Source organism: Acartia tonsa, chromosome 12, assembly GCF_053477335.1.
Source record: "Acartia tonsa isolate MP-2025a chromosome 12, ASM5347733v1, whole genome shotgun sequence".
NCBI lineage: Eukaryota > Metazoa > Arthropoda > Copepoda > Calanoida > Acartiidae > Acartia > Acartia tonsa.
The window spans coordinates 3,122,560-3,148,038 of NC_137271.1; the positions used below are offsets into that span (position 1 = coordinate 3,122,560).

Genomic DNA, 25,479 nt, shown 5'->3' on the forward strand with positions numbered 1-25,479 from the left:
TATTCCCTGAAGAGTAGAGCCCAATCGGTTCAGTGGTTACTGAGATCTTAAGCTTCAGACGGACAGACAGACGGACAGACGGACAGACAGACAGACAGACGGACAGACATCGTTCTACTTTGTATTATAGATAAACCAATACTTTTACGTTCAAACCATTGTAAATTAGATATTTATACATTTAATACAAGGAGGGGTGTGACATATGAATAATTTATACTGGTTCCCAAAGTTTTACAATATATTTTCTAATTCGTTGGCTTAAAATCGTTTACTCGAATAATTCTAATCCAAAGAAGGGTAAATTTTGTTCATCATATTTAGGGGTGAACTGTGATTTATATACCATTGTCTTATCCCTTAAGATCCCTGTCTATATACTCCTATACAGTTATAGAAGCGAAGCTACTCAAAACTTTAAATGGCCGTTTGTCCGTAAGCTACAGTTATGGGAAACCAAAAATTTTTCTTCAAATATACCTAAATGATAATATTTTTGTGGAATGGGGGGGTTGAAGGGCTTTTAGGATAGTTGTGGTACCCTCTCCTAAAATAGTTAGAAACCTTCCCTGGACCTATATTAAGCTTCACTGAAAGGAGAACCATATCGGTAAACCGGTAAGCGAGACCTTAAGTTATAAACGCACACAGACATCCTATTACTTTTACATGGGGAAATAATTTAAATCCTCTGTATTCATTCAAAGAGAGATGGGACAATGTTCTGTTAATAACACTAGTTATAATAACGTTTTCTTATTCGTTTGCTTAACAACTCTGGTGCCTTTTAATGAATTTTGATTGGTTGCTTTATTAAGTTGAGTGTCCAAACCTTTCTACCACTACTTATAATCTACAGAGAAGTAAATCTATCGACTATTGTCTTATCCCTTTAGATCCCTGGTATTCAATAACTAGAATAAAAGTTGTTGACTAGGATTATAAAGATATTATATTAGGAATATTATATCAGATTGTTCTATATTCAATACAAACAATGGATATATTATTACTTGGATGTTACACCAGATTTTCATGTTCTCTATTAAAGTGAAACTCGCAGCGGGCAAAAATACCCCACTCTACTCATCTTCTTCGATCCTTAATACTGGATGAATGAACTGACCAATAAAAGAGTTCCATTTTAGCAACCTAAATTGACGACAATTTTTTTCCTGGAAATTGAACAAAGTAGCCTCGGACAAAGTAGCATCAGACAAAGTAGCCTCGGACAAAGTAGCATCCGGACATTTACTTAAGAAAAGTAGTATTCTAAGGAAAATATATAGGTGGTTTAGAATTTAGTGGATTTAAAAAAAATGGTTGGTAGATTTTTACAATTTTGAATACTGTTTTTACAATTCTAAATATTGTTTTTACAATTTTTGATATAGTTTTTACAATGTTTTTTTACACTTTCATTAGGAGGCTACTTTTCTTAAGTAAATGTCCTGAGGCTACTTTGTCCAAGATCCTTTTTCCCCTGTTATAATATCCACGTTTATTCTATATCCAATAAATATACAGCAGGATATAAAGTTTTGGAAAAAATCCTTCAAATTGTCAATTATGGACCATCAATACCCCGCCTAGATAAAGAGAGTTATAGTGCAGATGTTAAGTGATCATATAAAGAAATAGAAGAAGAATATACATTATTTATAAATTTCAAAACTTAAGAATTTTATTTCCTTTTGCTTCCAAACTATGCATGTTGATTCCTTTGCCAGTTATATGTACGATTTAGAAATTGTAGCTACTCTTTACTTGTTCGCTGAAAGTTTGTACGTCCATTTAAAACATTTAGATTTTTAATTTTTTAACAAGAATGCTTTGTATGATATAATTATCTTCTGGATAAATTGTGGGTATCATGAATATTTTGACGATTTTGTTTAGACTTAATAATGAATATTCTACTTATTAAATTTTAATCTCTACAAGTGTTAATGTTCGTTTGTCCTACCTATTTCAGAGCTTTGATTTTATGGAGATTGTCATCCTTGTTAGTTTGATAATTAGTTTGATAAAAGTTAAACAATCTTCAAATGAGAGAAGAACCTATTCATTAAATTATGAAGAGAGTTTCATTTTATAATTTATAGAAATCTTAAGTTTATTATATAATTTAACTTTTTTTGCGAGACTTTGTTGAAAATAACAAGATTTTATGTTGGAGGGGAGGGGGGGGGGGTGGAGTATTTCCCACTCTTATTTTTTTACTTGAGAGGGGGTAGCAATTGTTATCTATAGATACCCTCGTTTTCTTTATTTAAAACAACTTTGAAAAAAAAACATCAGTATTTCATCCCCCCCCCCTTTGACACAGATTTTTTTGCAGCAACACCCCCCTCCCCCCCTCCTTGAACGTCTTTAAGAATGTACAGATTGCAATTACGTTTGTATACGTAATTCATTTCTTAAGTAGATGGTATATAAATGTCACATTTCTATTAATAAACAATTGTTTTCAAGTTTTTCAACAGTTTTACAAATGTCAGACTTTAAATATTTCACAAATGTATGATTTTAATACAAATATTATTATAATAGATAAATTATTACTTGGATGTTGAACCAGATTCATACATTTACCCCATACCCTCCCCTCCCACTGAATTAACGAACTGACCAAAAAATGAGGTTCATGTTAGCAAGCTGAATCGAAGAAAAATTTTCCCGTGTGTCAATTTTAGCCCTGTGACACTTATAGCTTTTCTAAACTTTTGTTTAAAACAGTTGCGTGAACAGGGTTACCCCCCCCCCCCTTCTCAAACCAAAACTGTAAGGGGTGTATAATGGTTTCCATTACCAAGAGGCTTTAAACATTTAATTTACTGTATCTGTCAATCTTTAAACCTATATCATTTTTATCCAGTATGGCTTCGAAACGAATGATTATTTTCCGGATTAGAACTAGTTTTAAATACTGAAAAATCATGTATTGTATCGTACAGCTAATTTATACCAATAATAAAATCAAATCATAATATTAATACCAGTTTTGTTAGACCGAGTCTTCGGTCCCTCGGAGCTAACAAAACTGGATTTAAATGTGTAATTTTTCAATTTATAGTACACTGAAAGCTGTCTAAAATACGAAAGGTAAATATTTTGATGTAATACTAAAAATCTACGAATCTTAGAACCAAAACTTAATATATTCCAAATCTGAAGAAACTGTAATACGGATTCTTTTTTCAATGTTTGTAATGAAATTCGATATTATAAAGATTATTCAGGACAGCATTTATTCAGGGAGGCAGGGGACATAAGGCTGTTGATTACACTAGTCCCCAAAGTTTTCTAATAACGTTTTCTTATTCTTTGACTCAACAACTTTGGGTACTTTTATTGATTTTAATTAGTTGGTACATTAAATTAAGTGTCCAAAAGTTTCAACCTTTAATTATAAATCTACAGAAGGGGTAATTGTTGTATTATCATTGGAGATGAACATAAATTTATATCAGCAATTGTCTTTTCCCTTCAGATCAATGGCGTTTATTCCTATATTTCATAACAGCGGTTGCTCGACTATCATGTAGGAATGGATGTTAGGGAAAGTCAGACTAATAGCCTAAAACCATCCCAGGATGTAGATGCAAAATAGAATAGCCTAGAACATCCCGTTCCTACGTGAAGCTTTCCTAAAATGGAAAACCCATTTGGTTTTTAAAGAAATCTTAAGCTACAGACAAAAATAACTAGCTACCCCTAGGAGTTAGAATTAAAGATAGGGAAGGGTAGAATAATAGCCTAAACCCAACCAAAGACATAAATCTAAAAAAATAGCTTAAAACAATCCAGGGACTTTTGGGAAAGTTTCTTAAAATAGAGAATTCTATAGATTACTGAGATCTTAAAGGACAAAGAACAAAATCTTACTACTTTAAATGAAAGAATTTAGGAAGGTTTATAAATATTGATGATAACGACGCGTTTATAAATATTGAATTATGATATTTGCATGTCAGATAAGTATTAAGTTTACTTACAAAATAATCTTTCTAGGCGCACAGCTACTCTATATAACCATTTATACCTCTGTTAGTAAACTGTGATCAAATATATTGCGGGCCATTTTAAAATTCAAATTGCGCGGCTTGTGTTAACAGTAGAACAATTTTGTGCATATAGTTAGAATCGTAATGGACTCAAGTTTTTTTGAAATCTAAAATTCCTGTGCTACTTATAGTTAAAGAGCAACGTGGTAAAATGTCCTTACTGACTTAAAACTTTACTTGCAAGTAAATAATTAAATATTTATATAATTTACATAACATCTAGCGGTACTCTGTTAGAATGCTCCGTTATTTTTGGTATTGTAAAAAAGATTTAACTTTGAAATTATATCAACTGAATTGATTTTTAGAATAATTATTTCCATGACGATTAGGCTTAATTTTAAAAGCTAAACATCTTTGTTTTTATGATAATCAGGTGTAAGATCCAAGTTATTATAAATCCAGTGATGCGCTACGTAGTGCCATAATTGTTTTTTTTTCTATGAGTATGAGGCGTATTTTATTAAAAAGTAATTCTCTTATTGAAACATTTTCATTCAACAATTTGATTATAGGGCTGTTTCATAGAGTTCTGCAGTAGTAAAATTTTATTCTGCCGCAGATACAGGTGCGCGGCTTGATAATTTCCAATAGCCATAGCCGCGCAAATGAGTCAAGTTGCAGTCGCGCATGTGGTAAAATAATACAAGTTTAAAATATTAACAAGGATGACAACATCCATTAAAGCGAAGCACTGAAACGGTAGGACAAACGAACATTTACACTTATATAGTGTCAGAACTGAATAATCAGAATATAAATGTATAAGAGTTGAAGCAAAATTGTGAGTAAATTTGTTAAAAAACTGCTTGATACAGGATAATTTTTATGGACATACTTAAATTTTAGGACTTGATTATAGAGTTGCTTCGCTTATAACATTATACTTTGTTGTCCCAGGAATCAACATATCAAAAATCAGATCAATCGGATGATTATATCACATGAAAATTTGTTGTTAAAAAAGTTAAAAATCAACATGTTTCAAATGGACGTACGGACATTCTTGTAATGATTATAGAGTTGCTACGCTTTCTAAATTGTACCTAACTATTACATGAATCATCATGCAAAGTTTGGAATCGATAGGACAATTCTAACCTGTTTAAATTAACAAAAAAAAAGCTATCCGTTTGTACGGACCGACCCTAATTATAGAAAAGCTTCGCTTTTAACAATTTGATGAATTTTAATATCCATGTTTCACAAGGTTGTACAAATGTATGTTTAGAATTGACAGCAAAACTGATATGACATATGACAGAGCTATAACTCTATTTTTGTTATACCCCCTTAAACTGCATGTATGATTTTGATAATAAAACATTCTTTTCGAAAGTAAATCACTGTTTTTATGACAGTAGGTTGACAGTATATTTGCAAGTCGTAGATCCGCAATATACCCATTCTAAAGGGTTTGTACTCTACAAGTGATAGTGTCTGTATGTGCGAGTCATTCTCGTTTCCTCTCTTTCTCTCTCTTCCCTATCTCTCTTCATCTTTCTCTCTTTGAATTTCTGTTTTTCTCTCAAACGAGATAAGAGATATCCATTACAGACGGAAAGATGAACAAACAGACGGACGGACATATGGACAGGCCATAATTATAGAAAAACTTTGCTTTAGAACTCATCTTCCTTACATTGCATTGGTTTTAGCTTAACCGAGAGAGTGGTTTTGAAAATTTTGTTAATATCTCAAATAACTCGTTACATAAATTTTCAGATTAAAATTTTTAACAAAAATGGACAATAAAGAATATGATAGAGAGGCAGAGATAAAAGAGGTATTCTTTGTTAATGATGATGATTTCTTAGACTATTAGGAACAATGTATTAAGCGAAGCATCTCTGTAATAAAGTCTTAAATAGCATGAATAAGATCTATTTATTTTAGCAAGTTAAGTCACAGGGTGGGAGGGGACAGTGGTCTGTTTTTATTATACAAGTCCCAAAAGTTTTATAATAACGATTGTTTTAGTTAGCTTAACAACTTTGGAAACTTGTATTCAATTTTGATTGGTTGTTTCATTACGTTTTAATAACTAATTGTAACCTACATAAGGGGTAATTTTGTGTATCATTATAGAGAATGTACATTCATTTATCGGCAATTGTCTTGTCCCTGTAGAATTCTGGATTTGAATAGCTTTGCTTTTATGGATGTAGTCATCCTTGTTTTTCATAATAATGGATATATTGTTACTTGAATCTTACAACAGATTTTTATGTTCTTTAAAAGAGTGAAATTTTCCCCTGTCATAATATCCACGTATATTCTATATCTATTTTGATAGCTAATTACATTATATGTTAGTTATGCTATGTATGAATACTAAGAATAATATTATTAAAGATATTTCTTTTCATATACAATTATGTCAATTAAATATACAAGAAAGACACATTTAGGCAAAAAGTAGCTTACACGTATTCACATATTCAGAGATCTAAGGGATAAGACAATGGAATAATAATAAATACTCATCCAAGTAACAAAATTACCCATTTTGTATATCAAATTTATGTGTTAAACAGATTAAAACACTGCTATTTTAAAACAAATTAAAATTAAAAAAGAACCGCTCTCAAATTTAAAAAAAAAACTATTAGATAACCTCCCTTAAACCTTTGATTTTTTCAAATTTTTTAGGTTTATGTTCATTGTTTGATTTGTTTAACTTTGCTTTTATATAAGTATGTTGCCATACTTTTTATAAGCTGGGGGTGTGCTTCAGCAAATTAATCCATTTTTAAGTGGCGTAATGTTGGCGTAAAACTTTTTAACAGTGTTTTGGAGCCGGAGCCGGGAGCCGTTGAGTCGCCATATTTTGTTGGAGCCGGAGCCGTAATTTTCGTTAAAAAACCACTAGATAAATAAAGAGATTTTTTTATAAATATAATTTGGTAACTCTGTTTTGTCATGTGCAAATGCCCTTTTTAAGTTTTTCAAGTCCATTTTTATCAAAAATTGAACTTTTAAAACCTTCAAAAGTCAAAAATAAAAAATATTTCTTTATGGGGAAAAAAATATGTCGAGTTTTTCTTGATTTTAGGTCGGAGCCGGAGCTGGAGCCGGAGCCGCACCAAAATCAAACTGCTTCGAAACGCTGCTTTTTAACTTAAAATTGTTTGTCAGAATCCTGGTCCCTTGTCCCTGGTTATTAGTAAATGTTGTTAGTACATGATTTTACTTTTACTTGCAGGCTAATGAGAGTTTGAGTAAAGAAAAATTAGAAGAATATAGGGAAATATTCTCTTTTTTTGACAGGTAAATATAGAAGGGCTCGGCAATTGTCCCTCAGTAAAATCAACGTTTTAATAACTTTTCCAGTATGGCTTCGAAAGTAGAAAGATTTATATGATTTAATAGATAGAGATGTATGTTTTATAGGATTGCAATATAGATAGATAAGTAGATAGATGGGTGTAGATCGATAGATGGATAGATTGAGAGATTGATAGATTGATAGATGGAAAGGTGGATAGATGGATATAAGGATATATGGATAGATAGATAGATAGATGATGGAAAGATGGATAGATGGATAGATGAAAAGGTGGATGGATGGATATAAGGATAAATGGATAGATAGATAGATGAATACAAGAGAAGATAGAAAATATAAATCTTTAGATTTAGAAAAGGGTAAAAATATTTAGTTTTGACAGTTTTTTTTATATGTACAACGAAAATTCAAAATTTACATGTTTAAAATAAATCATGCTGAGTATTAACATTTTACCTTTTGTAAAAGAACAAGGATCACAACATCAATAAGTAGCGAAGTACAAAAAATCATGGATGAAGGTATGGACAAGGAGATTAAAAGAGCATTTGTTAAAATCAAGAATAAATTTATTGAAGAATAAATCACGAAACCTCTCGCCCGCATTTTTATATAATGGATGCTCATTGGTATAACGAATAATTTAATTTAGCCGTCTATCTTGAATATCTTACAGACAATGTAAGTTATAGATAAGATTCGTTACTATCAGAGATTACATTTATAGTCGCCAAAATTCAGAGTGAAAAATAGTCACTTATTTCAATCTTATAAAATTTGAAGCTTATGATTTCAATAAATAATGGAGCGATTGAGTTCTTATCTGTAGGGGAAAAAATTTCTTTCGATTCAAGACTTCGTATGAAATCTTTGATTGAATAAGAGCCCTTAGATGCTGATGGCACAGCCTCTAGTATCTTAATGGTTTTGGTCATTGCTATGAGATAAAAACCTAAAAAAAAACTACATTTTTTATCAAATCAAATAATTTCTGGTATTTGCTTATTAATACATGGTTAATACTCGCTCTACAGTCTATAGCTTTAAAAATCTTTTAATAATAAATTTTGGAATACAATCAGAAATTGTACTTTTGTTCTATTAGACATTCTGATGAACGGACAACCCTAATTTTGGAAAAAGCTTCGCTTCCAAAAATTGAAACATTGTATACTAAGAAATTTCTTTTTTCTCCCATTCAATGAAATTTTAAGCAGGGATGGACAGCCGACAAAATCTGGAATAATAGCAGCTGTAAATTGTTAAAATGTCAGCTACTAAGCGGCCATAGTTTGTTGACTTACTGGCGGGTTTTGTTTGATTTTTTTAGTAGCTTTCATCAACCAACAGCTGAATGATTTACGGCTGCCTGTTGTATAATTTTGAGAATGCGATTTCAGCCTACTAGAGTAGTTAAATACAGCTAATACCAACAACGAAATTAATTTGGAAAAAAATCACGAAACTTATACGTGATTTCAGCTGTATACACTTAGTAGAATTGACAACCTTTTCATCTGCCCCCAAATATTATTTTAGATTTAATTCGCTTGTTGGTTATACCTGATTCCAGAGGTAAATAATTCTGCGGCCGGCAACCTTTCAAAAAGAACAGAGAGTGCTTTTTCTTCAAAGTGCCTACCAAGTGATAGCCCCCCCCCCCCCCCACTTCACCCTTCAATAGTTTTAAAGAAATGAACATTAAGGAAGAGGCTAGTTTTTTTAAAGGGGACTTTAACTTTATTTGGCCCTGACCTAAAGTAATAAACAAACAAGTTAAAAAACTACCATATTTTCGATTTATTTCAATATAAGAGGGGGGGGGGGGGGGGGTTCTCCGAAGCACTGTTATGGGAAATCGCCGGACATAGGGAGAAATAAATGTTTTCCAGGATTGAAAGTATTACTAGTTATTTATCGTATTAAAAGCCATTTTAAAAATACGATGAATCGCCACTTAAGGGGCGTTGCCAAGAAAGGGACTATACCATTTTTTTATCTTTAGGGATGGAGGAGGAACTATAACAACAGTGGAACTTGGACAGGGAAATATCATAATTCAAATTATTGTTTGATAAGATTGAAACAGTACTTGGTTTGTACCAGTTAATCATAGTTTAATAAAGTGCTCAAATTTTTTAAGCCAACTAATGAGAAAACTTTGTGTTTAATTTGCAGTCCTAGATCCCCTCCTTTAAGGTAGGTAATAAAACTCGATATATGGAAGATGATAGGTTCGAATCTCAGCCCTACACCGTGCGTTATAACTAAAGACGTTAAAAATGGCTCCTACTGCTGCTACGTTAGGTGTGCGACAGTTAGAGTAAGGAGGAATGCATTGGCCTAAAACAAGCGCAATTCATAACCATGCACTTCCAGACAAAGGTCGTGCAATCATATTGTTGGTTGTCTGTAGGAGGTATGACCATATAACCATGCACATCGTTAAGCAAAGTTTAGTTCAGAGAATAATTCACTAAAAAGATCTCGTGGTGTATCCCATCCAACCTCAAAGGTAATCTTTTTAAAAGCTAAGCTTTTCTATAATTAGGGTCGGTCCGTTCGTCCGTAACGGATAGCTTTTTTCGCAAATTTAGGCATGTTAGAATTGTCCTATCGATTTCAAACTTTGCATGGTGATTCCTGTAGTAGTTAGGTAGGATTTAGAAAGCGTAGCAACTCTATAATCATTACCAGAATGTATGTACGTCCATTTTAAACATATTGATTTTTTTACTTTTTTAACAACAAATTTTTATGTGATCTAATAATCTGATTGATCTGATTTTTGGTATACTGATTTCTGATATTATAAGCGAAGCAACTCTATAATCAAGTCCTAAAACTGTAAGTATGTCCATAAACATTATTCTGTATCAAGCAGTTTTTCAACAATTTTACTTATAATTTTGCTTTGACATTTATACATTTATATTCTGATTATTCAGTTCTGACACTATACAAGTGTTCATGTCCGTTTGTCCTATCGTTTCAGTGCTTCGCTTTTATGGATGTTGTCATCCTTGTTCATATATTTTTCGCTTGAAAACTTAAGGTAATTTTATTGAATTTTGATTAGTTGTTTTCTAAACAGTAGCGTCTTCATCCAATAATTTTAATCTATTGAGAAGAAGGGGTAATTTTGTTGAGCATTGGTTGTTTTTATTCATTTATCATCCATTGTCTTATCCCTTAAGATACGTACATACTTTGAATAATTACACACATATATTGAAGAAAACTTAATGCATGCAATGCAATTCTAAAAAATCTATAACAATTAAGAAAAAAAACATCCAAAAGTAGCAATGTTGTTTTTGTTAGGACAGAAATAGTGATTTCCCTTTAAGTGCCTATTCGAGCACAGAACCCACCTTCCTAACATCTATATTCTATTTTAATCAAATCTTTCCATCTTTGGACGCATTCCTTCTTGTACATTCATATAAACATAATAATGGATATATTATTACATGGATGTTGCACTATATTTTCATTTACTCTAAAAATTGATATTTAAAGCTGGCTAGAAAACAATTCCCCAAATCCACCCCCTTTACCCTATTTTCTACCCCTTTTATTAGATAATCAAACTGACCAAAAACTTAGTTCTATGTTAGCAAGCTGGCTAAATTGACGCAAAATACACCCCTGTCAATATATCCACATATTCTATATCCATTAACATAATTTGAAATCTGCTCCTGAAATTTCAACTTTTACATTTCCATATTCTTTACCTTTACATATATTACATTTTGACAATGGATTAATATAAATGGATCAATTCAAAGAACGTTTAAGCTTTATTATGGAAAAACAAAAAAATTTATAGAAAAACATTTATTATACATTAACTTTATGGTTTGGCCGGATATTTGGTCATTTTTCAATATCTGGGCGGATATTGAAACTATCCGGCCGGATATCCGGCCATATAATCTTTTATATTTTACAACAAAAATCCCTTTTTTTTACAATTCAAAATGGTTGTAAAATTTTTCATTTATGAAACTAGAAGATATCCGGTAAACATGTATCCGGCCAAAAAAGTATCCGGCCCAACCCTATAACTTATCATCCACTGTTAATTCTTTCAGATCATTAGGTGTATTGAAACTTTAAATAATGTATCCATTTAAATTTTATCTGTTTATTCAGATCATTCACATCAAAAAGATGATGTTTTATATTTCAAAGAAATATTTCTTACATTTATTTTTATATTCTAAGAAAAACATCTATATAACTACTTTTTATTCAGAAATTTAAAAAATAATACCATAAGTTTATATTAAATGATAAATGTACAAATATAGATGTATAATCCAGTCAACTACTACCAAGTGGTAAAAACTCTTTTCGTTTGCTAGCAAATTAAGCTTTCTGTTCTTTTTTAGGGACATGGCTGTAATTCCAACGATATTAGCTGATTTTAAAGACCCAATACAAAATCGAGACAGGGTTTACCTCATGACCTCTCTAATAAAAAATAATAAATCGAAAAAAGAAGGTCACCACCCGTCTTTTATTTATAAGTGCCATTAGAGGCATATTATAGTTACAAAGTAACATTTCAACAATTCAATTCCCTGTATATTCTTAAAAAATAAGAATAGAAACAAAATTCTATTAGAATTCTTAATATGAATAATTGAAGTTAAATTAAATTAAATCAAACAATGATGTTAATATCCAGAAGAAATAAATGTTAATCCTATTAAATAAAGTAGTAAGCTTTTTTGTCTGTAGATAAAGATCTCAGTAACTGCCAAACTGATTTTGTTCTCTCTTTTAGTGATGCTTGAAATATTTCCCGGGGTGGTTTTAGGCTATCTTTTTTATATTTAAGATGGTTCCAGGTTATTTTTTCTGCCCCTTAACCCTTTGAAGGCAGAGTCCATAGGTACCATGGTTGGTTTTAGGCTATGCTTTGCCATTTCTCGCCCCTTTAAATAAAGGGTTTCTAGATGCTAGGGGCATTACCACTAGTATGCAATAAATAAACTATATAAAGCGAACATCATTTTCATATAGGATTATTTCATATAATACCCTAGAAAATCGAATATCGCTTGTTGTTTTGATTAATAGCGAAGTTAAACAACAGACAAACAGACAGACGGACGAACAAAAAATGAGGTGTAGAGTAGATTCTCAATGAAACAGACAGACGGACAAAGTGAGTTATAAGGTAGCTACACACCGCAATAATGAATAATGATATTGAAATTGAAACATCAAAGGTTATGAGAACTTTTGGTTGGAGTCCTACTGAAGGAGAATTACAGGTACAGATAGATAGATAGATAGATAGATAGATAGATAGATAGATAGATAGATAGATAGATAGATAGATAGATAGATAGATAGATAGATAGATAGATAGATAGATAGATAGATAGATAAATAGATAGATAGATAGATAGATAGATAGATAGATAGATAGATGGATAGATAGATAGATAGATAGATAGATAGATAGTTAGATAGATAGATAGATAGATAGGTTTGAATATTCTTGTAATAAAGTAATATGATGTTTGTTTGTCTGTCTGTATATACCGAAGGATCTCGGTAACCGCAAAATTGATATGAATATCCTTCTCATAGGTTCTGTTAGGTTATAACGTATACGTTAACTATTTTGGGAGAAGGTACCAAAAGAAGGTTAACAAAATGGGTTCTAATCTTCTGGTTTTTCTTTTTAATATCCGCGGGATGCTGTCTATAATACGATGCGATAAAGATAATTCAACAAAAACAACTTTTGATATAGAAAACTTTTAAATTATTCAAACTTATTGTTCAGAATTTCTAGTTTTAAAAGTAAAGAAACAAAAATTTATTATTAAAGACGTTTTATATAAAAATGTGTTCATATTTCTCTGTCTGTCTGTCTATAATTATGTACTGCTATTTTTCTGTTGTTTAATGCTAAGTTTTATGATTTCCAACACCCCTTAATAGGGGGGGGGGGAGGTTGATGGTCGAAATATAGTTTTGACTTAAAGCACCATGATATTTAGATACCTAAAGGGATAAGACAATGGGCGATAAATTGATGTACATCCCTAATGATGATACACAAAATTACCCCTTATGTAGATTACAATTTATGGTTGAAACGTTATAACACTCATTATAATGAACGAACCAATCAAAAAGTCACCAATGTAGAGCCAACGAATAAGAAAATGTTATTATAAAACTTTGGAGACTATTAAAATAAACAACCCAATGTCCCCTCCCTCTTTGATAATATTGGATTGTAATTTGAGCATTTTTGCAATATGCTGTCTTGTTCAAACAACACAATACAGAGAAATCCAGGGAAGGAGGGGCCATTGGATTGTTTATTACACTAGTCCCAACAGTTTTTTAATATCATAACGTTATCTTACTCGTTGTATTAACAAAGTTAGAGACTTTTTGATTGGTTGGTTCATTGAGTTCAACCATTTCAACCAATGCAATGATTGTAATCTACATGGGTAATTTTGTGTCGCATTATTGGGAATGTACATCAATTTAACGGCCATTGTCTTATCCCTTGAAATCCCTGGAGAGATCATGATATTTGTTTTTGTTTTTGGTTGCTCTTAGAATATTTTTCATAGTTTTCCTTGTATTTAGATTAAAAATATTGAAAGTAGATATGCTATTTACTTTATTTTAAGTTATCTAACTTCTGAAAAAAACAAGGATGACAACAACCTTAAAATCTAATATCAGCTCTAATATCAACAGTATAGCAAACGATCATGAATTTGTAGAATGTCAAATAAGCAGAATATTTATAAAATCAAATTACAGGATTCGCGTAAGGACATACTTACATTTTGGGACTTAATTATAGAGATTCTTCGATTAATATATCGTATCTTGTTGTCCTAGGAATCATTGTTCCAAAAACAGGATAATCATTTGATACAAAAATTTGGTGTCAAAAAAGTTTAAAATCAATATAGGTTTGAAATGAAAGTGCGAACTTTCTAATGATCATAGAGTTGCTACGCTTTCTAAATCTTACCTGTTAAAAGACACATCATTCAAAGTTTGAAATCGTTAGGACAATTCTATCATGAGAAAACATATTTTAAATGGACTTTCTGGTAACGATTATAAATTATAGAAGTTACCAAATTATCAATCTATCTGTAAATCTATCTATCTATTAATCTATCCATCTATTTAAGGTATTGATAAATGAGATACATAAAGTTGGGATTGGTTGTATCACATTGATATATTTGTAAATCGATCTAATAATCTATCTATCTATTTGAGGAGCTGATAAATGAAATAGATCAAGATGGAAATGGTTGTATCACATTCAATGAATTTGTCTGGCTAATGACTAGGTAATAATGTTTACTGGGACGCCCAAGCTTTTTATTTTGAAGGGGGTAAGATAAGGGGTTTCAAAGTTTGAGGAAGTACACCCCCTTTACCCTTTGGGGGAACCTTGGACGCCTATGATTGTTTATTGAAAAACCAAGTATCGCTAAACCGGCTATGGGAAGCCAAATCACCAAAATTATTTTTGTAAAAAATCTTCCAAAAGTAAATAAAAATCTTTCAAGTTAGATAAAACCTTCTGTCTTATTCTGATTTTAGAACACAAAATATAAATGTGGTGATCTAGCAACCTATTACCAATTCAGCGATACTTTTTAAAGAACCCACCTAAAGCTATAAAACACATTATTCCATACGTCGTTGGCTAAAAAAGTTTGCGTTCTTTTAAAATAATCATAATTTGTTGTCCAAAAATTTCAACCAATAATTTTAATCTATAGAAGGTAATTATAAAGGATGTACATTATTTTCCATTGTCTTATCCCTAAAATTCCCTGAATATTGAATTATTTAGAGAAATTCATGACCAAGAAATTGAAGAAGAAATAAGAGAAGCATTCAGAGTTTTTGACAGGGAAGGCCATGGTTTTATTTCGGCAGCAGGTATCTATCTATCAATACATTTATCTATCTATCGATTTATTTATCTTATTAAATGGTTGAACTCAGAGTTTTTTTTACAGCGAAGGCCATGGTTTTATTTCGTCAGCAGGTATCTATCTATCCATCTATCAAATTATCCATTTATATATCCAATTTATCTTTCTAACTATATGGTTGCATTCAGAGTTTTTGATAGGGAAGCTCATGGATTTATTTTAGCAGGAGTTATCTATCTATCCATCTATCAAATTATCTATCTATATATCCATCTATCTATCTAACTACATGGTTGTATTTATATTTTTTGACAGGGAAGGTCATGGCTTTATTTCGACAGCAGGTATCTATCTATCCATTAAATTATCTATCTATCCATTAAAGTATCTACCTATCTATCTAATTATCTATGTTAAAAAGATTATTTATTTAAAATTTTGAACAACTTTGCTTTTATGAAGTCTTTCAGAAAACCTGTCTATGTATGATTTATTTAAGGCTGAATTTCCATGACCTTAGCAACACAACTGATAAAAATGGCCATTAATTAACTCCCTTCAGGAGTGGTTTTATGAAGAAACCTTTGCTTATTTTGTCATGATTATCCGGTAACTCTAAGGGTATGAAAATTGAACTTGAAATTTTCAAATCTAATTTTCTCAAAAACATCCCGCTGAAATATTTTGGTTTTACCTGGAATCTTCATGGTTTTATGTCTATTTTCACCATGCATAGGCCCAAGAGCTCGGCACTTACTTTTGTATTGATTCAATTGTAGCCTGGAGTGATATATCTAATAAGTAGAAATATTTTTAGATTTGACAGATGTAATGCAAAAACTTGGAGAAAAGTTAACCCCTGAAGAAACAGAGGTAACAATACATTTTCCATTATGGATTCAAAACCGATTAATATTCGCTGATTTAGAACCGGTTCTCAGCCATACTGAAAAATCGTGTTTATAATATTATGCTTTAAATAACTATTATTCCAGTATGGCTTCCAAACCGATTAATATCCGCTGGATTAGATCCCGGTTGGCAGCTATACAAAGAAATCATTTATAGCATCGTACTACAGACATTTTCCCTCGAATATTAAAATAAAAATACAAAAAAATAACTAAAACTACACCTCCCTCATTCTAATTTAATTAAAAGTACGTTTTCTCCTTCTATGGATTACATTAAAACTTTAATTAGTTTTATTACATGTTAAATAGTTGATTTTAAACTAACAGTGTCAAAATTAGGAAACTATATCTATCAAACTATCGATCTATCTATCTATCTATCTATATAATATATATCTATTTCTGTCAAACTTTGAATATATATTACTATCTGCCAATTATTCTCTTTGAACTATCTATCTATCCATCTATCTATGGTTCCATCTTTCTATCTCTATCTATCTATTTCTGTCTAAACTTTGAATATATATTACTATCTGCCAATTACTCGCTTTCAACTTTTTGTACAAAAAATCATAGGAATGGATAACTATTCAAAAATATAAAAAAAAATTGGATATATAGAGATATTTAGTGCCTAATTAAAAGGAATCAATATATCTTAGTAATAAAGTAACAGGATCTTTGTCTGTATGTCGGTCTGTAAGTCTGTAAAGTAGGATCTTGCTAACTGCTGAACCGATATGGTTCTCCTTCACAATGTAGCTTCTCATAGGTCTCTAGAATAATAATAACCCCCCCCTAAAAACTTTTTTTTACTTTTTCTTTTTAAATCTAAAATAAAAAAAATTGGGTTATCGAACTTAACTTCTCCCATCTCAAGTGCCCCAAAAGGCTTCAAGGGGCGTTACCGATAATCAAAAAAACAGTAAAAGGATGATAACCTCTTATAAAAACGGACAGAAAAACCAAAATAAAGAGTAATATTAAAGACAAAATAATTATGTTACTAAAAAGGGGTTAAAAAATATAGAAGTTCTTAAATTGATTAAAATCGCGTAATACAAATCACAATTCCATATATAAAACTGTATTAAGCTAAGACAACGTTATTTCTCTCTCTCACAAAAACTTTTACGGATAAAAAGTTAGAGAGTAGGATAGGTTAATTTTATATCTATCTATCTATCTATCTATCTATCTATCTATCTATCTATCTATCTATCTATCTATCTATCTATCTATCTTATCTATCTATCTATCTATCTAACTATCTATACCTGTAATTCTCCTTCAGTAGGACTCCAACCAAAAGTTCTCATAACCTTTGATGTTTCAATTTCAATATCATTATTCATTATTGCGGTGTGTAGCTACCTTATAACTCACTTTGACCGTCTGTCTGTTTCATTGAGAATCTACTCTACACCTCATTTTTGGTTCGTCCGTCTGTCTGTTTGTCTGTTGGTTTACTTCGCTATTAACTAAAACGATAATTAAACAAGTGGTTTATCTATCTATCTATCTATCTATCTATCTATCTATCTATCTATCTATCTATCTATCTATCTATCTATCTATCTATCTATCTATCTATCTATCTATCTATCTATCTATCTATCTATCTAGGAACTAATATATGAAGCAGATATAGACGGGGATGGAAATGTCAACTATGAAGAATTTGTTACTATTCTGTTTAAGGTTTTATTTTGTTAAAATTTTCATTGGTAAACAACTTTGTGTTGCAAGGAAAGGTTAATAAAAGAAAATAAATACAACCTTCTCCTAATTCAAAAGTAAATACTTAGTAAAGTACGAAAAAATCTCTGTTTGTCTGTATGTACCGAAAGATCTCGCTAACCACTTAATCGTTAGGGTTCTCCTTTACATGATAGCTTTTCATAGTTCCTGGGAAGGTTTGTAACATTTTTTGGGTATGCTACCAATACCCTCCCAAGAGAAATCACCCCCCCCCAAAAAAAATGACCCCCTCCAATTTTTTTTGTACTTTTCTCTTTCAAACTACAATTGTAAGTGGGGTCGATTTCAGTAGCGCACCTACCCTCAAGGGCCCTCTAGAGGCGTAGCAGCTAGTATAATATATGGCACTTTACAGTAATAATGGATGAAGGTTGATAATTCTTACATTAAGCTATCCTTGTAGTTTCTAAAAAAATCCATGAATATAATATAAAAATCCGGATCATGGAAAGAAAACAAAGTTATTCCTAATTAGGACAGAAGTCACTGGAAATTGATCTAAGGAAGGCTACTTATGTCCTTCATCTAACAAAATCTAACTTAAGGGAAGTGACTTATGTCCTTTGTCTGACAAATTCTTACATTAGGAAGGCTGCTTATGTCCTTCATCTTGCAAAACTTAGCCTTTCTGTCCTTCACATAGCAAAACCTCACAAAACATAGCCTTTCTGTCCTTCACATAGCAAATTCTTGCAAAACATAGCAAATTCTAGCAACACATAGCAAATTCTTGCAAAACATAGCAAATTCTTGCAAAACCTAGCAAATTCTTGCAAAACATTGCAAATTATTGGAAAACTTAGCTTTTCTGTCCTTCACATAGCAAATTCTTGCAAAATATAGCAAATTCTTACAAAACATAGCAAATTCTTGCAAAACATAGCAATTTCTTACAAAACATAGCAAATTCTTGCAAAACATAGCAAATTCTTGCAAAACATAGCAAATTCTTGGAAAACTTAGCTTTTCTGTCCTTCACATAGCTAATTCTTGCAAAACATAGCAAATTCTTAGAAAACTTAGCTTTTCTGTCCTTCACATAGCTAATTCTTGCAAAACATTGCAAATTATTGGAAAACTTAGCTTTTCTGTCCTTCACAAAGCAAATTCTTGCAATACATAGCAAATTCTTACAAAAATAGCAAATTCTGGCAAAACATAGCAAATTCTTGCAAAACTTAGCTTTTCTGTCCTTCACATAGCTAATTCTTGCAAAACATAGCAAATTCTTACAAAACATAGCAAATTCTTGCAAAACATAGCAAATTCTTGCAAAACATAGCAATTTCTTGCAAAACATAGCAAATTCTTGCAAAACATAGGAAATTCTTGGAAAACTTAGCTTTTCTGTCCTTCACATAGCTAATTCTTGCAAAACATAGCAAATTCTTACAAAACATAGCAAATTCTTGCAAAACATAGCAAATTCTTACAAAACATAGCAAATTCTTGCAAAACATAGCAAATTCTTACAAAACATAGCAAATTCTTGCAAAACATAGCATTCTTGCAAAACATAGCAAATTCTTGCAAAACATAGCAAATTCTGGCAAAACATAGCAAATTCTTACAAAACATAGCAAATTCTTGCAAAACATAGCAAATTCTTGCAAAACATAGCAAATTCTTGCAAAACATAGCAAATTCTTGGAAAACTTAGCTTTTCTGTCCTTCACATAGCTAATTCTTGCAAAACATAGCAAATTCTTGGAAAACTTAGCTTTTCTGTCCTTCACATAGCTAATTCTTGCAAAACATTGCAAATTATTGGAAAACTTAGCTTTTCTGTCCTTCACATAGCAAATTCTTGCAATACATAGCAAATTCTTACAAAAATAGCAAATTCTGGCCAAACATAGCAAATTCTTGCAAAACTTAGCTTTTCTGTCCTTCACATAGCTAATTCTTGCAAAACATAGCAAATTCTTACAAAACATAGCAAATTCTTGCAAAACATAGCAAATTCTTGCAAAACATAGCAAATTCTTGCAAAACATAGCAAATTCTTGCAAAACATAGGAAATTCTTGGAAAACTTAGCTTTTCTGTCCTTCACATAGCTAATTCTTGCAAAACATAGCAAATTCTTACAAAACATAGCAAATTCTTGCAAAACATAGCAAATTCTTACAAAACATAGCAAATTCTTGCAAAACATAGCAAATTCTTACAAAACATAGCAAATTCTTACAAAACATAGCAAATTCTTGGAAAACTTAGCTTTTCTGTCCTTCACATAGCTAATTCTTGCACAACATAGCAAATTCTTACAAAACATAGCAAATTCTTGCAAACCATAGCAAATTCTTGCAATAAGGGTCCCAAACTCAAAAACGAATTTTCAGCGCGATCCGACCACTGGTTCTTGAGATACGGAAACCTGGTGTCCTTGGTACCGATGGTAAGATTTGGGAAATGGTTCGAATCCTTAGTAAATTTGGCTAAGTCAAAAAATATTTTGACACTTAGTCAAATTTTTGAAGAAAAAATACCCAGGTGACACCAAGCGTACTTACTGAGAGGACACCAGGTCGAAAATATTTTAAGTGTCAAAAAATGTTTGGACTTAGCCAAATTTACTAAGGATTCAAACCATTTCCCAAATCTTACCGTCAGTACCAAGGACACCAGGTCACCGTATCTCAAGAACCGGTGGTCGGATCGCGCTGAAAATTTGTTTTTGAGTTTGGGACCCTTATTGCAAGAATTTGCTATGTTTTGTAAGAATTTGCTATGTTATGTAAGAATTTGCTATGTTTTGTAAGAATTTGCTATGTTTTGCAAGAAATTTCGAATGTTTTGCAAGAATTAGCTATGTGAAGGACAGAACAGCTAAGTTTTCCAAGAATTTGCTATGTTTTGTAAGAATTTGCTATGTTTTGCAAGAATTTGCTATGTTTTGTAAGAATTTGCTATGTTTTGCAAGAATTTGCTATGTTTTGTAAGAATTTGCTATGTTTTGCAATAATTAGCTATGTGAAGGACAGAAAAGCTAAGTTTTCCAAGAATTTGCTATGTTTTGCAAGAATTTGCTATGTTTTGCAAGAATTTGCTATGTTTTGCAAGAATTTGCTATGTTTTGTAAGAATTTGCTATGTTTTGCAAGAATTAGCTATGTGAAGGACAAAAAAGCTAAGTTTTCCAAGAATTTGCTATGTTTTGCAAGAATTTGCTATGTTTTGCCAGAATTTGCTATGTTTTGCCAGAATTTGCTATGTTTTGCAAGAATTTGCTATGTTTTGTAAGAATTTGCAATGTTTTGCAAGAATTTGCTATGTTTTGTAAGAATTTGCTATGTTTTGCAAGAATTTGCTATGTTTTGTAAGAATTTGCTATGTTTTGCAAGAATTAGCTATGTAAAGGACAGAAAAGCTAAGTTTTCCAAGAATTTGCTATGTTTTGCAAGAATTTGCTATGTTTTGCAAGAATTTGCTATGTTTTGTAAGAATTTGCTATGTTTTGCAAGAATTTGCTATGTTTTGTAAGAATTTGCTATGTTTTGCAAGAATTTGCTATGTTTTGTAAGAATTTGCTATGTTTTGCAAGAATTTGCTATGTTTTGTAAGAATTTGCTATGTTTTGCAAGAATTTGCTATGTTTTGTAAGAATTTGCTATGTTTTGCAAGGATTTGCTATGTTTTGTAAGAATTTGCTATGTTTTGCAAGAATTTGCTATGTTTTGTAAGAATTTGCTATGTTTTGCAAGGATTTGCTATGTTTTGTAAGAATTTGCTATGTTTTGCAAGAATTAGCTATGTGAAGGACAGAAAAGCTAAGTTTTCCAATATTTTGCTATGTGATGGACCAAAAACCAATTTTATGCAAGATTTTGCTATGTGAAGGATCAAAAAGCTAGGTTTTGTGAGGTGAAGGGAGGCTACTTATGTCCTCAATCTTGCAAAATCTTTGTTAAGGGAGGCATGTTATGCCCTTCATCTAACAAATTCTCACTTAAGGAAGGCTACTTATGTCCTTCCTAGGAAGGTGACTTCTGTCCTAATTAAGGAATGACTTTGTTTTCTTTCCATGATCCAAAAATCCTATTTCCGAATCCCTAAATGATTAAATACATATATTTACATGGGACAATGGGAGATATATTAATCTTCAACAAAATCATTGGATATTATGTGTAAAATGCTTCAGGGATCTAAAGGGATAAGATGATAAATAGAAAAATATCTCCAAAGATGATAATAATTATTTCTCGCATCGTATTATAAACGGCTTTCCGCGGATATAAAATGTACAATTATAAGAATAAAACTAGTTTTTTTAGCCCCGAGGTGCCGAAGGCACCGGCTAAAAAAACTAGTTTTAATCTTATGATTGTATATTTTTATATTTGTAGAAAGCTGGATATAATACAATGCTAGACATAGTTTTTTCGTATGGATGAGAACCGGTTCCTATCCACCGGATTCGAATGAATACGAGAAATAAAATTACCCCTGTCGTAGATTCCAAAACAGATTTATTAAATGTCCCCAAATTCTAGAAGCCAATGAATGTGAGAAGTTTTTTTTATAAAACTTTGGGTACCAGTATGTTTCACCTCCTTTCATTAATTACAGGCAAAAACGTTAGATACTTCATGAATTTTAATTGTTGGTTTATATTAGCAGTGTCCAAATTTATTTGGAATGTTAATTGTGCATTAACTTATTGCCCATTGTCATATTCCTAAGGTTTTAGTTTTTCTTGGGAAAAAGATTAATTTGTCTGCTATTGCACTATCATTGCTAAAAACCCTTTCTGAATTTAGAAAACGAGTAGATCCCCCTCCCATGCGTTGGTTTAGATATATCAAGGTGAATTTTTAAACGATGACGGGTAAGAAAATGCCCTTTCTCAAAGTCGTACGCAATATTTAAATGGTGACTCAAATCTCAATTGCAGTAAAATATTATATGATCTATTTTTACTTTATAAGATAAAAGCGATGCATGCAAGATTTTTTTAATACGCTAGGATATAAAGATACATCTTCTCAAGCCGCAAAAACTTAGATCTGAAATATGCGTCACCCTCTAATAATGACTGCATACGACTTTGAGAAACAGCATTTTCTTAACCTTCATCTTTTTAATCATTGTAGTCTAAAAACATAATAGAATGTTGCTACGTTGAATGTGAATGTTTTTTGGCGTTTTCAATATAAGTGTCCTTTCCCTCCTTCGAATGCAGAGCCATTCTTTGATTGGAGCTCAGCCCATAGTCGAATAAAAATATTAGTTCCATTAAAATATGCAGTCAGGTTTTCTATTCAACTAATAAATGTATAAGTATTGATATGTAAGCCATGCAACCACCTGACCAGAGTGGCAGAGACCCTTTTTGTCTGCTAGTTGTTTTTTATTCTTTGGTAGGAACTCGACTGTAATTTTTTTATTTCCAACGTTATTAGCTGATTTCAAAGAGCCAATCATGCTCCCTCTATTCTTAATGGACCGGTGAACTAAACTTTCTTAAATGTCGTCATACTAAAGAAATTTTTTTATTTTCAGCGTCCCCATCAATCCGAAGCTGAGAAAACGGCCAAGAGAAAGAAAGCGAGCATCATCAGTTCTCTAGTTTAATCATTTATATCTATAATACAAAGTAGAACGATGTCTGACTGTCTGTCTGTCCGTCTGTCCGTCTGTCTGTCTGTCCCTTAAGATCTCGGGAACCACTGAACCGATCGGATTCTACTCTTCAGGGTATATACCTATTGGTCCTGTGGTGGTTTTAAGCTATTTTCTTGGGGGGTGGGACACCCCCAACCCCCCAAAAACAAAAATATCCCCCCCCATTTTTTTTCCCTTGGTCCTTTAACGAATTTCGCCCTAATTTTTTTATCACCTCTTGGGGCAAAGCCCCTAGAGGCTAGGGGCGAAGCCGCTAGTGCATACAAATAATAGTAATCTATCTCATCGTATTATAGACAACTTTCCGCGGATAGTAAAGATTAAACCAGTTTTGTTACTCCTGAAAGCCAGGGCTAACAATTCTGGTATTATTTTACCAATATTACTTTAATAATCGTGAAAATTGTCAATTAAACGATACGATTAAATTTAAATTTTAAATTACCTATAAAACACTAAAATGTTTTCAATATTTGAGCTTTTTTATTATAAGAATTTTACAATTAAACTGCATATCATTGTATTTTTAGAACCCTATTACAATTAATAATTTAATTTAGTGGTATTTTTTTGTACCCAGAAATAATAGTTATTTGTCACATTGTATTACAGACAGTTTTCCGCGGAAATTTTATGACTTATTCAAGTTCTATTAACAGAACTGTTATTAATATTATGATATTTTTATATTATTCGAAGATAATTATCTATAATACGTTGCTACACATAATTTTTCAGTATGGCTGAAAACAGGTTCTAATCCAGCGTATATTAAAACGTTTCGAAGCAATACTGGAAAATTCATATTATTTCATATATTCTAGATTGTATTGATTTTGAATTGTTATTGAACATAATAAATCAAAAAATATATGAAAAAGACTTAATTTTTGAAAATATTTAATTAAATTAATATTTATTAGTTAAATCTAGATTTAATCTAAAGAAGAAGTTGTAATGTTGACCATAATTGGGTGTGTACTGTGTACATCAATTGGGTGTGTACTGTGTACATTATTTAGCGACCATTGTCTTATCTAAATAAATCTCTGAATATAAACAAGGATGACAATATTCATAAGTAGCGAAGCTCAAAAATAACAGATAGATGGAAAAAACAATGTATAGATTAGATGGGCATATTTAATGGAAATCTTCACTAAAAATTTCAGCAGTTTATCTTGAATAGGAGCCGAGAAAATCACGTTTCCCCCAAACTAAGACATACCGACAGACGGACAGACAGGCATACCTTTAATATCAGCAGAACTCATTTCTATAGTAGTCTGTCCGTTTGTAGTAAAGAAGAGATCATTGGGTTGTTTATAACAATAGTCCCTAAAGTATTATGATAACGTTTTCTTATTAGCTGGCATAACAACTTTGGAAACTTTATTGCATGTCCAAACACTCCAAAGAAGTGTTAATTTTGTTTACCATCATTGGGGGGTAAACATCAATTTAGCTACCATTGTCTTATCTCTCAAGAACAATGGAAAAAAACATACATATCACATCAGCACAGCTCATTTCAATAGTAGTCTGACCGTTTGTACGATCAATCTGGACACATGCTCAAACAAAGATATTGTATCTTTAGGGATCTGAAGGGAAAAGACAATGGATGATAACTTTATCTACACCCCAAATAATGAAAAAATAAAACTCCAGGATAAAATTAGTGACTTAGACGTTTGTATACTAAATTGAAGACAGTTTTCCCCGATCATAATATCTACGTATATTCTACATACTATTACTTACAATATATTATTAAGTTGATTGTTGCTACGCTGTTTATGGACATGCTAGCCCTTAAATTATGTAGGAAGTTAGATAAATGTCGTTCTAAATG

At 31.4% G+C, this 25,479-nt stretch overlaps 1 protein-coding gene across 2 annotated transcripts; it reads left to right on the forward strand.

Annotated features, from left to right (window-relative positions):
- The first annotated feature begins 5,796 nt into the window (after positions 1–5,796).
- LOC145333583 (neo-calmodulin-like) lies at positions 5,797–24,393 on the forward strand. 2 transcript variants are annotated; one of them, XM_080178745.1, is made up of 10 exons: positions 5,797–5,853; positions 7,273–7,337; positions 9,362–9,399; positions 12,601–12,647; positions 14,647–14,720; positions 15,233–15,321; positions 16,135–16,190; positions 17,861–17,935; positions 22,760–22,805; positions 23,502–24,393. In XM_080178745.1, the coding sequence occupies exons 1-9, from the start codon at positions 5,812–5,814 to the stop codon at positions 22,793–22,795; spliced, it is 522 nt and encodes a 173-aa protein (XP_080034871.1). In that variant the 5' UTR covers positions 5,797–5,811; the 3' UTR covers positions 22,796–22,805; positions 23,502–24,393. The 2 variants fall into 2 exon arrangements, with proteins under 2 accessions (XP_080034871.1, XP_080034869.1); XM_080178743.1 differs by lacking the exon at positions 22,760–22,805.
- The last annotated feature ends 1,086 nt before the right edge of the window (positions 24,394–25,479 follow it).